The following is a 14,320-nucleotide window of genomic DNA, read 5'->3' on the forward strand; positions in this document are numbered from 1 at the left end:
TATTGCATCTCATAACACTAGAAACTGTTTCTAGAACAAATTCCACTAAAATGATATACTAACAGTAAAAACAAATCAGGAAAAACAGTTTTAAGTTATCAAGAGTGTAAAATCTTAAGCTAAAAGCGAGTAAAGATTAATTCAACGAAAATTTGAGAGACTAAATCAGAGAGTCATTTTAGAAGAAACACTTATTTAGTAGATTGTTGTTTTGTATGACAATGACTGAACAATTAAAGACAACCGATAAAATGGAAATTTTGTAAGCTATTGGAAAGCTGTTGTTAAGTGAATGGCGGGAAAAGATAACAAAACCTTCGAGTTACGTTCAGCGCAATAGGTCGATGTCTCAACAATCTGAAATCAACTTTGCAAAGAAAAGTTTAAATTTTACAAATATCCATGTGAATTTTTCAAAGACTAGCAGCGTTTCTAATAAATACTGTTTTCAAACTGCTTTCTCTTAATTAGGATTCATCGACTGACTCGAAAGTGCGAACCACATGTCCCGACTGGATATACGACTCTAGAAGAGAAAGCTTAATCAAGACTAACCTTCAAGCACCGTTTGCTGTTATTCTCGGTTTCAACGGCTTCAAAAAGCAAATCGAAGTGTTAATATCATAAATATCGAATTGAAGTAGCAATTAACAGACAAACATTCAGCGAGTATCTTACGTTTTTCCAACAGCCACTGGACAAGTTGAATAAGACTAAACATTGCCTTCGAATTCGAAGTCCATTTGTTTTAAATTAGAATGACTGGCCGACATAACAACTGACTTATCATGAAGATGCAGGACGAATATCCCCCGGAAACATATATATTCAAATTTATTTCTGTGCCGCTTAAATTGAGATCGAAATATGTTAATTTTGGCGATGAGGAGGTTGAATATTTCGTGACCGCGTCGCACACCATGGTGACTACAGAGGTCTGTATCGACTGGCTTGTTCTGATGAACGCTCTACTCACAATCAACTCTTTCACCGACAAAATCAAACAATCATGTGATGTGGTTCTAACTTTCGAGTCTGTGGACGAAATCCTTAAGTGTGACCATTCATATGAAAGCTACTGAGCAGTACTTTCCTGTGGTGTTGTTTATTATGCTGCACAGGGTAACTCTAACGTTTGAAGCCTGTGGATGAAGTCTTAAAGCGTAACAATTCAAATAAAAGCCAGTTTTGCGTGGTGTTGTTTATTAAGCTGTAAAAGATGGTCCTCCTTTTCGAGTCTGTGAATGAAATTCTAATGACCTTCCAAATAAAAGCTATCGGACGATACGTTCTCTTAGTGCCATTACTAAATCAATTTAATACAACATGCCAAATCTGTTGGGCCATTTTAGAGGTAAACTGCTGATAATAACAGTCGATAGTGCATCAATTCACAGCAAATTTCAATCCTACTCACCGCGTTCTCTTCCAAATAAATAAAATAGAAAATCTCGGGAATCATACTCATATCAAAAACAAGTTTAGAACGTTTGAAAACTTTTCTGCGACCTGTTCCATGTCTTTGGCCTTTTGAAGATTGGTCGCAGAAATAACAAGATCCTTTGCTTGTGCTATTGTTTGAAAACAAAGAGAAGGAAAGCGAAAACTCATCGGAAATTCAAACAACGAGGGTCGTTATCTCTTACGATCGCCGGGAAAAACGATATCATTCTTCATAACGTAACAAGTACTTTTAAAACTCGCGTCACCGAAGCCACCGAAGCTTTTTCGGACCTGAAATCCTCGTGAACTCAAGCACGCGCAATCCACGCTCGCAGGTGCGTTCTCCCGCGCGCACCCACGCGAGTCACGCAAAATGATACCATTTCAAGATAATCTTTAACGTGAACGAAACAAACACACTGTGGTCACTGACGATAAGATTGAATAGAATAATTGTTTTATTATATTATTATAGGCAAGCTCTGGATTGGATGAAATATTTTTCACGTACCCAAGGAAACTTTTTTGTTAAAAGCATTTTTTCCGCCATCTATTTTAAAAGACTTCTCTACTGGAAGAACATGAGCTGATAGCCTTGGAGAAGGGAGCAAACTAGAGCTAAAATATACGGGCTGTCTATATAATCAGCATTGATATTTCTAACTGAAATAACTGCAAGACTGACACTGCGTGGAAAACGTAACACGACAGCGACATGGTAGAAACCAAACCGAATCAAAATGCAACCATGGACAGCTGTTTCGAGCTGGTTGGTTCACGTCAGCATGGTGTAACAGCACTGAGAAGTAGATTGTTCAACCAACGTGACGTCAGTTGTCTACTAAATGCACGCGGTGATGACTCCAGGTGACAATTAAGTTCACTCACATATTTCGCTTTAACGAGAGTGCGAGTACTGAGTCTTTTATTTTTCTCAGGTATTGTAGAGTGAGCGACACACGCGAGTGCGCGCAAAAATCACTTCCCGCGAGGAGACCCGACACGCGAGGAAAGATAGCAAATGAGCGGGAGGTAATTTATGCGCACGCTCACTCTACTATCGCTAAGAAAAATAAGAGAACACTCGTAGTATAGGCCATTAACGTTTATTTACCTTCACAGTGGCTAACTTCTCTTGAGCCTCCTGGAGAGAAGTAGTCGCACAATGCGGGTCAGCTGCGCACCGCTCGAAAATCTTCGTGGCTTCAACGGCCTCTGTTTCAAACGCTTTACATTGCTCTTTAAACTCCTGTAATTCATTCGCAGCGTTATCCAACTGTTTTTCCATTTCAGTTAGCTCGTCGTTCATTCTCTCAACTTCAGAAGTTTTCTGACTACCCTGGAACGTTTGGCTGTATGTAAGATATTCTTCCAGCTTGCTGATTAGCGCTGTAAGAGCCTGGGATCGATCAGACATCCGCGAATCGTCAAGCGTGAAAGTGCCCTCGTTTTCACGCAAAAATGTGGCGGCTTCCTGGATTAAAATTCCCGCCTTTTTCAGCCAGCCTTCGAGAGTCTGTTGTTCGGCAACAAGATTCCGCAGTCCTTCAACTCGACCATGAATCAACTCTTTCAAAGCAGTTCTGTCTTCTCTGAGCTGATGGAATCGTTTCTCTAACTCGCGTTTTTTATCTTCAGGCGCAAAACTCAAAGTCTCCTCCTCTTTTTCTACAAGTGCCTCAAAATCTCCATCTCTCTCCAAGACACGTAGATCAAAACTGCGGCATTTTGCGAGTTCTTCTTCTGAGTGTATGATGTTCGCTGCTTGAGCGATTGAGTGCAAATCAACAGCGCGAACCTTCACAGTAAGAGTTTCGTACAAAGTCAACAGTTCAGCGCATTCATTGCCAAAATCGCGTAGCCTCTCCAGCTGCCATGCTTCCTTGGTAAGCTGCTGTTTCACGGTATTGACGTCTGCAGTCAGCGCGCGCAACTCACTCTCAATCACATTATCGCCAGAATCACTTTGTCCGGGGGAGACTTCATCAATCTTTTTCGCCACAGAAGCAAGAAGCATTTCACAAGACTCGATCTTGGCGAGCTCAACTCTCTGCGAGGTAATTCTCTCTTCAATCCAGTTGTCACCGTCAAGTTCGATCGCTTCAGAGCTCTGACTAAGTTTGACTTCCACTAAAAGGTCTCTGATGTGATCAAGGTCCGTGCTAAGCGAAGAATGTTGCTGCAAGCGGCTTTTAATATCGACATCGTTGCTAATTAACTTAGTTGTAGCATCGTCCAAAATTCTTGATACATCTCCAAGATTGTTCATGAGCGATTCTTTCTTCTGTCCATCGCCCTTGACATGGCTAACTTTAACCAATAACTCGTTCAACAAATCGTACTTTGTTCTAAGAACTGAACTAAACTCCGTATTAAACAGCAAGGTTTTTTCTAACTCATTCTTTTGCACAAAAGATGGTATGTCATTACCAATGAAAGGAACACAGGTATCTTGTGCCCATCGCTGCAATTTTGAAATCTCGTGCGCGACGTGTTCCAGTTCCATCTTTTCCTTTTCAAGTTCGTTCAATTTTCCCAAAGCGTCATCTTTCACTTCTTCCCATCGCCTCAACAAAGCGATCAGCTTCTTTCTCGGATCATGATCTTTCTGTTCATAGGCGACGTTTGGAAGTTCATCGCATCGATCTGTGAGCAGATCAAGTTTGTTGCGGTACGACTTTATTCTAGCACACAGTTCTTGCATTTCCTGGATTCGCGCTTCCACGGATTCCTTATCACTTCCTGCCTCGTGTATGGCTAGTTCAAGCTCTTGGACTCCCCCCAGACACTTACCGTACTCATCTTCAAAGTCTTTCTTCATCTGTGCGAGTCGTTCCAGCTCACGCAACTTTTCGCCCAACGAAGCCTTCAGTTTTCCCCAGTCTCCTTGAAGCTTCTCGGCTTTTCCATCGGGTGTAGTACGCCCCGCTTGCGTGTTATCATCACGTGACAGCCTAGCCTCTTTTTCCTGAAGTGCTGTCATGTGGGACTCACGTGATTCCATATCACCGTAAAGCCTTTTAAGCTTAGCCATTTGATCTTCCAATGTCTCCACTGTGCATGACACGTCAACTGGAGCCGCTGCCTGGTAAATCGTCAGCAGGCTCTCGCAGCGAGCAGATTCTTTATCGAACTCGATGATGTCATTGATACGTTCTTCTGCTTGTCTTACTCTCTCGTTTGACTCCTCTTCCGCTTGGTTAAACGAGTTTTGGAGCGCGCGAAACGATTCTTCCAACTCCGTCTTTTCACTCTCGTCGAGCTTTTCAAGAACCATTTCTCCTTTTTCTAAAACACTCTCAACGTTTTGCTTCTCTGCCTCAAGCTCTGACGCCAGTTGCTTAACCTGACCAAGAACATCATTTGCACTTGGTATATCGCTGGCATCCGACTTACAGTTTTGGAGAGAATCATGGATGCTTTTTACGCGAGCTAAACTGAGGTTCACATCCTCTCGAACGCTGCCAATTTCACTGATCCATGCTGCTAGCTGTTCTTGGGCGATCACAGCTTCCATGTTCATTTTCTGCCAATCACCCTTTATCTTGATCTGCTCCTGCCGTAGCGGTTCTCTGAGCTCCTCGCATGTATTAGCCAAGTGCTCGCCGGTTTTTTCCATCGCACGGATCTGTTCTTCCAATTCCTGGCATTTTTCCTGCTGTTTTCTCCGCCTTTCAAGCTGAACGCTGTATTTTTCAGGCGCAGCTGAATATCCACCCTCATCCTCAGCACATTTCTTCAAATCGTCCAAAGCGTGTTTACATTTTGCTGCACTCGCGTTGTAATACTCCTTTGCTTGCACAAATGTCACCAAACTTTCCTCTTTTAGACTCGCATCGTCGTAGAGCGCTTTCCATTTCGTTCTCACAGACTCAAGTTTCTCTTGAAGAGCGCTCACGCCGTCATCTCCAACTACATCCGCCACTTTTATGTTCTCTGCAATAGCTGAGAGTTTAGACTCGAATAATTCCAACTCAGGTCGTAGTTCTTTCACCTTTGCAAGCTGCTCCTCAACACTTGTATCGTCTAAAGAATATGCTACATTTGAATCTATAACATCAGCAGACTGGGTTAACCATTCGAGGGCCTCCTCAAGCTCTTTACTGCACGTCATGTACTCATTGATCTTCAATTCTATTTCGTTCATTGCCTGCGGAATTTCTTTGATAACATTCTCAAAATACTTGTCTCCTTTGACTAGCCTTTCCTGGACGCCGCTTTGCGCAACAAAGTCTTTTTTCGTTTCTAGCAAGCAGTGAAATTCCTCTTGCTTTTTGTTGAGCCCTGTCTGCAGATCTCTTAACTCGTCAAGTTTGGCTGTGAGAGCTTCTAAACTGACCGGCTTGTCATTCGATCGTCGCAGTGCATCATCAGCTTCCTGTAGTAATGTTTCATAGCGCGTCACTTCCTGTTCAAATTCTCTCGCTTCACTGAGGCATTGCTCCAGTACCGCACTCTTAGAAGCCGAGTCTTCATGTAAGCCCTTTAGAGTGTCGCACAGACTATTCAGTTCCTTGGACAGCGACTCTTCAAGAGCACCGGAGACTTTTCCCACACCCTGACCGACTTTGTCTTTAGCTTGCATGATGCCATGAAGAACCGTAGCAGCTTCTTGGTTAAGATTTTGGAATTCCAAAAGCTTTTCTTCAAGTTGCGGTACGTTTCCAATCTGAATTTCTTGTTCGTTGGCGCCAACCAACTCCTTTTTCTTCAACAGCCACTCCTTACATGAAGATATTCGTTCCGTAACTTCGCTTACGTCGTTGACGCAGTGTTCCACGTCTCCAAGCTTCGCCGCCAGTCGTTTGTGCATCGCTTCGACTCGGGCTTCTAACAAGCTGAGACGATCTTCTTGCCCTTCCGAAGGCTTAGTCGGAGAATCTTCGACTTTACTTCGTAGCGATTCGACGAATTGCTCGTAAGAAGCGCACTCGGTGTTCAAAGTTTTAAGCTTCTCGACTTGTCCGACTACTTCGTCTACTTCTTGAGCTTGCTCAGACTCAAAAGAGACGTCCAGTTCTTTTTCCGTGTTTTCCACCCAGCTGGAAACTTCCTCAAAGCTTTCATTCAGTTCTTTTTCCTCAGCGATTCTGCGCTCTATTTCAGCAATCTTCTCCGAGAAACATGCGAGCGAAGTTTTCCATTGATTAACAACTTCAGCGTAGTTCTTTTCCGCGTCCGCAACCAACGGAGCTCGCTCCTTCTTCTCTCCAAGCTGGAAAATGGCGGATCTCTGAGCTAACGCGTCTTGGAATTTTCCTTTAAGGTCTTGAACGTAGCCTTCCATGCTCTCAATGTCGGTAAAAGATGGCGGCTCGGTGGTCACGGCGTTCTCAATTTTTTGCACAATTTCTCTACAATGTTGTAACTCAGTCTCAAACTCTTTCACCTTATCGCTTTCAACCTGCATGGACTCCAACTTGTCGGCGACTTTGCTTTTTAACGCCGAGTGAGACATCTGTAAAGATAACAACTGAGATTCAATATTCTCCTTCCCGGCGGGGCCCAGATTTGTTATCCTCGCAGCCTTTTCTGTCAGTTCTTTTATTTCCTTCTCTTTAGAGTCAATATTCTCCTGTTTCGACTTAAGATCTTCAAGCGTCGTTTCTAACGAAGAACTATCACTATGCGCAGAGTTCATTTCAGGGGAACTCTCCTCCTTCTCGACCCACGTTTTCAATTCTTGACAAGCCTCTTGAAAGTGACGGTTCACACTAATAGTTTCCTCGAGTTTCTCAATTTCCACTCTTGATCGCTCCGATGCCTCTTCAACAGAACTCTTCAACTCTGCAAGCTGTAACTCAAGCAACTCTTTTTCTGTTTCATCAGTATCTTGCAGAGCCGTCTCGCTTTTCATCAACAGTGCGTTCACAATATTTGAAGGAGATTGGCAGTCACCGTGGATATTCTTCAACTTCGCTACATGTTCCTCTAAGGCTTTGGTGTCGCCGGATTCGAAATCAGACTGCATAATTTCGCCTTTTGCTTTCTCAATCCACTCCTTCGCGGCTTCCACATCTGTGTCAAAGTCTCTCCTGGCCGCGACACGTTTTTCAAGCTTCTCAACTTCATCTTGGAGTAAGCCTTCTCGTTTGTTTAAATCCTCCTCAACACTTTCCCACAGCGATTTTAACTCTTCTAGCTGAGATTCGACGCTTTCCGTATCCGCTAAACTATCATCGTCCAACTCCGCAACTATTTCTCTTCCTTTAATTAGGACGTCTTCGAACTCAGCTTTGCGGTCTAAAAGCTTGCTTCTCACACCGGTGCAGACATTCAGTGCTTGCTGTAACTCCTGCATAGTGGAGGCAGCGGTCACTCCCATGGCTTTATCTCTTGCTTCTGTCAGCCAGTCTTTCAGCATATTAACTGCGCCCACGAACAAAACCTGCTTGCTCTCTAGCTCACTTCCTAGTCTGCCAGGTCGTCTCCTCTTCTTTCTACCCTTCATTTTTAATGCCCGCCAATTTTGCTTCAGTTGAAGAAGCTTAGACTCCACTTCAGTTTTGTGTGGTGTGTTTTCAGTTGCGTTATCAAGAGACTGTTCTACTTTAGTAATGAGTGTTTCCATTACATTGAAGCGATTCTCAATTTCAGAAAGCACCGCAATTCTCTCGTCGGCGTTTTCAGCTCTAGCGTCCACTGTCTTCACCCATTGTAGACATTCGTCAAGGTCCTTTAGACAGTCTTCTGTATCTTGGGATCCTGCCAAGAAAGACACTCAAACTCAATATTTTGATGTATATCAAATCCTTTTTACCTCCGGGTTGTGTTTCGCTGATTGCTACTGCTTTTGGGTTCAGCAAGGTTCCGCGAGCTTTCGTGTGTTTTTAACATTTCCTTTTTCAAACAAAAATACTTACGAACATTAATATGAGATAAATCCTTATTCCCTGATCCTGTTAAAATCATACTAGTTTGTTAGTTCCCTTTCTAGGATCACTACTTAATCCATCGGAAAGGTTATGAGAATTAAGGCCATGAATTATCGTCACGGCAATATTTGAACAACTTCTCCTCACTACTACTATAAGAAATGTATGGGGAAGAAAGGAGAATTTGTATTTTAATATCGAGGATTTAAGGGTTAAGGTTTCCCTTACAAAAAAAACATACCGATGTCGTCCTCGTCCTCCACAGTCTCCCCCAGACATCTTCTCAACTCTTTCTCCTTCTCCTTCGCTTGCTGTTGCAGCTTACTCCATTCATCCTTTACCCGGGCCAGTTGTTCCATGACAGCAATCTTTTCCTCAGGAGCTAGTTTATCACAAAGTGTAGTTCCCTTGTCAAGAACAGACGATACCATCTGTTGCCTGTATGTAATCTCCTGACAGAGATCCATGTGCTTCTGCAACTCCTCACGGACTGCCGCTGCATCATCTAAATCAGCTCCGTCGGCTGCAATGGTACCGCTTGCCTCTTGCATCCACACAACACATTTCTCTAGCAGCTCGTAATAATCTGATTGTTCTCCAATGCAGCGTTCCAGCTCGTCACTTTGTAGTTCGGATAGCGTCCGCACATTGTTCCACCGCGTTGACAGTTCCTCCAGTTGCCCCTGAACAACAGCTCGTTCCTTCTCGTTCATTCGCGCCGACACTTTTCTCCCCTTGTTCATGATGTCGCTCACCACTAAACTCTGTTGTTGGATTTCATTGTAAAGTTTTTCTTGCTTTCTAATCACGTTCATCTGCTCCTCTTCTGGAACGGTAAACATGTCAATCTTCAAAGTACTCTCCGCTTCATTTAACCACGCATTAATGTCCTCCATTTCAAGAGAAAAAGATTCATTCGAGGATTCTAAAGAGTTCGCCTCTTCGACCTTGATAGCGTCGCGTTCCGCGTTGACACGCGCGGATTCCTCACGAACGTCGCACATCTCCTTCCACGTGAAACGAAGTTTCTCGAGACGTTCCTCTAAGATGGAGCGTTCATTTTCAGGCAGAAGTGAAGAAATTCGATGACCAACTTGAAGCACTTCATCCACTGAAGATTCAACATGCGAGAAATCTTTAGAAATATCGACCTGTTCCACTGTTTGACTTGAAAATTTCTCAAGTGCTTCCATGCATTCGTTGTACTTCACCTCGAAAGTTTCTACCTCTGAGATGCACTTGGTGAGGTACTCCTTTTTCTCTGTAGCAAGTCTGTGCACCTTCTTCCATTTGTCGCCAACCGCTCGTAGTTTTTCCAAAGTTTCTCGTTTCTTGTGTGGATTCTCCTGCATGATTTTCTTGCCCTTGTCGCTGAGATTGTTTACAAATTCCTTCTGCGTTTGCAATTCTGCGAGCAAAGGCTGCGGAAAAGAAACAAGTCTCATATAATCCATGTGTATATATAAAAACATAACTACTTAAAGCGACAACGTAATAGAATCACCACTGGGGAAAAGTGTCTGTTTGACCAGCTTTTCCTCTTACACAAAAGGAAAAGGCAATTTTTCTTTCAAATTGTCTCGCAATTTTGTTGCAAGTCGCATGTAACGTGCCCTGAAATAGACAGGTCTCGCAACCTATTTTGTTGCCGCAATCGTTGCGAGAAGAACTCGATTCTAGTTCTTGCAACATTGACTACAACAAAATCTTTGTTTGACATGTTAATTTTGAGCCCTGTTACACTAAGCGACGTTTCGCACAACTTGTCTCCCAACGACGCAACAAAATTGTGAGCTACCTTCCAAGAAACATTGCCTGCAGTAACATGGACTGAACATTCAGCGTGGATGACTCACAAAAGCTCAACCCCAACAGTAAGCACACGGGCGCCCTCTGGATTCACGAGAGGGTTGCATAAAACTTAACGCGCCTGGCTCAACTACAAACGCCAGACATTGAACTAGTGATTTTGACTGAGACTGGATTCAGAGCAACTAATCGCAGTAGTAAGAGATAGCATTCTTCCCTACACCTCCGTGGCTAACTGAATTCATTCACATATGAACCCGGTCTTCCCTACCTCACAGAGCGACAGTTTCTCCTTCATGTCCTTTAGTCCGGAGACCACGCCCAGCTCCCACTCGCTCAAAGACACCTCCACTTCCTGTTAACAGATTTGCACACATTTCATTACAATACTCAATAGATCTCATAATTCTCCATTTTTCCTAACGTCGTTCAAACGTCAGGCAATTACAAGGAATTCTTACCCATGTACAGAGATCCATGACACCTTACTGTGAAGAAAGAGATTGTTGATATGGTCACGTGTACTAACACCCTGTTCCTATGAATGCCCCTGTATGACGAATGAACTTAAATATTTTGGTACCTAATCAAAACATCTTCGGACCTTCTTCGGACTGAATCTTGGTCAATATTTGACAATCCTCGGAAATTTTCAGCACCTGACATGAAACGTTCCGATGATTTTCTGCCTATCTACGAAGGGTCCAGGCTACGATTTGCGCGTCAGAAACAAGTTAACCAGGATACTGTTTGACAACCTTACCTGCAATACGTGCATGCAGCTCTGCACTTGTGTCTGAAAGTCCTGCTGTTTAACTATACACCGAATCAGTTCCTCTTGTTTTGCCAGAGCCTTGCGAATCACGCTCGCTTGAAGCTCTTCAAGCGAATTTAGCTGGCTTTCCAGGAATGCGCGATCGGCATCATCCGGGACTTTGTTTAGCAGGAGACGGCTACTGGCCAACAGCTGGCTCAACTGGGGTTGAGATTGCTCAAGGTCGTCACAAAGCGCCTGTTAGAGGTATAAAAAATTGCTTCCATTTCAGACTCAAAAGTCTTAATGAACTTATAACGAACATTGAACAGTACGGCATAAAAGTACTCCTCGATGGTTATCATTTGAATCGTTACACTTCTTAGAAATATCTCTTTTGTAGCATGATAAACAGCACCAGAGGAAAGTACTACTCACTAACTTTCACTTGAATGGTCACACTTTAGGATTTCATCAATAGACTCCAAAGTTAAAACCACCTTGTACAACATAATAAACAGCACCACAGGAAAGTATTGCTCAGTAGCTTTCACTTGAATGGTCACACTTTAGGATTTCATCAATAGACTCCAAAGTTAAAACCACCTTGTACAGCATGATAAACAGCACCACAGGAAAGAAATGCTCAGTAGCTTTCACTTGAATGGTCACACTTTGGGATTTCATCCACAGACTCAACAGTTAGAACCACCTTGTAAAGCATAATAAACAGCACCATAGAAAAGTACTGCACCATAGCTTTCATTTGAATGGTAATACTTTAAAGAGTTCATCCACAGACGTTTGTGTGACTGTTAGAGTGAAAAGGTAGCAAACCTTAACCGTAGCCAGTTGATCCTCCAGTACTTTAAGTTCTGCAGTGCTGATAATCGCTACTCCAAGACTGATATCAGCGTTGCGAAGCTCTGTCAAACGCTGATCCACCTCCTTTGTAAACGTGGACCACTCATCTATTTCTCCTTCTACAACCTGAACTTTGTTGCAGATTTTCTCCTTCACATCCGACCAGCGTCTTTGTAGAGTCCGAAGTTTACCGTCGATAGTTATTCGGCCCTCACTGTCGCAGCGCTCTTTAAGCCGAGAACCTCTTCCTTGGACATCAGAAAGCTGAGCCATGTGGCCTTCAAAGCTGTTGGCGACGGCCTGGAAAAGAGGAAAAGGGAACTCACTGAAAGTGCAATACTGATAGTGGAATGCGTGCAGTGCAATGTATGTGGAGTAATGCTTGTAATGCAACGCTTATTGTGCAATGCTTGTAGTGCAAAGCTTGTTGTGCAATACTTGTAATATAGTGCCTGTTGGGGAATGTGTATAGTGCAATACTTGTTATGCAATGCTTGTTATGAAATGCTAGTAGTGCAAAGCTTGTTGTGCATTACGTGTTGTGCAATGCATGTAATGCAATGCTTATAGTGCAGTACTTGTAGTGCAAAACTTGCTGTGCAGTGCTTGTTACGCAATACGTGTTGTGCAATGCTTATAGTCCAATACTTGTTATGCATCCTTGTTACCTTACCTTAAGTTTAGCCAGCTGGTTCTGCAGTCCATTATACCCAGGATCCTTAGTAGTCCCACTCTCATGAAGGCACACTTCCGTGTAGTTGAGTATGTCCCCCAGACGACCAAGGCCCTCTTCAAAGTCACTCAGTTCAGCCACCATGCCTTTGAGCTCCTTAGTCCTTTCCGTCACCAGATCCTGCACCTTGTTCCACATGTCATTTATCTGCTGCAGATCAGCTTCTATGGACTGATTCTCTTCCACTTTACTACTTAGCTCTTGGCCTTTTACGTTAACAAAGTCCAGTACAAGTTCTTGGATGCTCATTTCCTTCCGTAAATTCTATAAGGAAACATTGAGGAAAACGAAACTTGACTCCACTGTACCAAAGAACATGGCGACTGGTACATTCACCCAGAATTCGTAGCGTGCGAAAACCCTAAAAACGCTCATAACAAACGCACAGAAAAGTTCTAAAAACTTCAAACCTAGCATACACAATGTTGTTAGTACAGGGACGAATTTCGCAAAACAAAATATGGCTTTCTATGCGACTATTGGCTGTGTTAGGTTCGTAAGGAATTGTGGTGAAAAGTACAGCCACCATCTTTTACCGTACTGTGGATTATATTCGATAAGAAATAGACCTGAATCACCAGAAAGAATTTCGCCTGTATTCTCACCTGTTTTTTCCGTTAATCACGTTACCTTCCCGAATCACTTCTCACACTGCAACTCTGATTGACAACATTTTTTCTAACCATGTCGAGCACAGTTATTTGAAGTCTGGACTATTAATAACGGATATTTCGGACCATCTGCCTATCTTTTCCATTTCCTTCGATCATAAGCGTACCCGCGAACACCAAGAGAACATATTTGTTCGTGACAAAAGCGAGCCAAATATTTGCAACTTCTTAGAGGAATTAGATTCTATTGATTGGTTCAATATAGACGGGTATAATGATCCAAAAATCTGCTACAGCAAATTTCTTGAGCGATACACTAAAGCTTACGAAACACATTTTCCTTTGAAGAAACTGAAGCGTCGCCTTCACCTTAGGAAACCGTGGATATCCCAGAGCTTACTTAAATCTGTCAAGCAGAAAAACAAACTATACAAGCAGTATCTTTCAAACCCCTCTCTCTGGAACGAAGCGAAATATAAAAAATATAAGAACAAACTGAATCACTCCCTACGAATCGCGAAACGTTTATATTATGATAAGAAGCTAAGCGAGTCAAAATCCAATATTAGAGCCACTTGGCGTCTGCTTAATGAGGTCCTAAACAGCAAGAAATTGAGACCTAAACCCAACTCTGTGTTTAAGGTTGATGACCAAGATATTTCTGACCCAATGGAGATTGCTAATCGATTTTGTAATTACTTCAGTAATATTGGACCAAACCTCGCTAAACGAATTCAATCTACGACCTCATATAAGAATTTTCTTCCTGGTCATTTCCCTCAGTCAGTGTTCCTAAATTTAGCAACTCAGGAGGAGATTATAGATATCGCATCGAAGTTTCCGGCGGGAAAATCGGCTGGGTATGACAACATTCCTATGTCTATCATAAAGCGATCTATATGTAGTGTTTCCTCTCCATTAACACACATTGTAAATCTCTCCATTACTCATGGTATCGTCCCGGATGAATTGAAAATTGCCCGTGTCGTACCTATTTTTAAATCAGGTGACAAAGCTCTCTTCAGCAACTACAGACCTATTTCTGTTCTACCGTGCTTTTCAAAGTTTTTGGAACGAATAATTTACAACCGTATTATAAATTATCTCAATGACTTCGATGTCTTATGTGATAATCAATATGGCTTTCGAAAAAATCGCTCTCCTAGCCTTGCGCTTGTCGATTTGTGTGACAAAATTTCTTCTGCATTTGATAGAAAAGAACACGCCATTG

The 14,320-nt window shown here is 42.8% G+C and overlaps 1 protein-coding gene across 3 annotated transcripts in view; it reads right to left on the reverse strand.

Annotated features, from left to right (window-relative positions):
* Positions 1 to 14,320, reverse strand: part of LOC146481641 (nesprin-1-like) — a 118,255-nt gene that overhangs the window by 42,718 nt on the left and 61,217 nt on the right. For all 3 annotated transcript variants that reach the window (XM_085107689.1, XM_085107691.1, XM_085107690.1), the window contains 6 exons: positions 12,419 to 12,742; positions 11,719 to 12,045; positions 10,891 to 11,139; positions 10,399 to 10,482; positions 8,560 to 9,739; positions 2,558 to 8,148 (listed from right to left, as the gene is read on the reverse strand). In XM_085107689.1, the coding sequence (XP_084963815.1) occupies positions 2,558 to 8,148; positions 8,560 to 9,739; positions 10,399 to 10,482; positions 10,891 to 11,139; positions 11,719 to 12,045; positions 12,419 to 12,742 (7,755 nt within the window). The remainder of the gene's footprint in view (positions 1 to 2,557; positions 8,149 to 8,559; positions 9,740 to 10,398; positions 10,483 to 10,890; positions 11,140 to 11,718; positions 12,046 to 12,418; positions 12,743 to 14,320) is intronic.

The sequence above is a fragment of the Pavona decussata genome, unplaced genomic scaffold (assembly GCF_977016875.1).
Source record: "Pavona decussata unplaced genomic scaffold, jaPavDecu1.1 SCAFFOLD_48, whole genome shotgun sequence".
NCBI classification, from domain to species: Eukaryota; Metazoa; Cnidaria; class Anthozoa; order Scleractinia; family Agariciidae; genus Pavona; species Pavona decussata.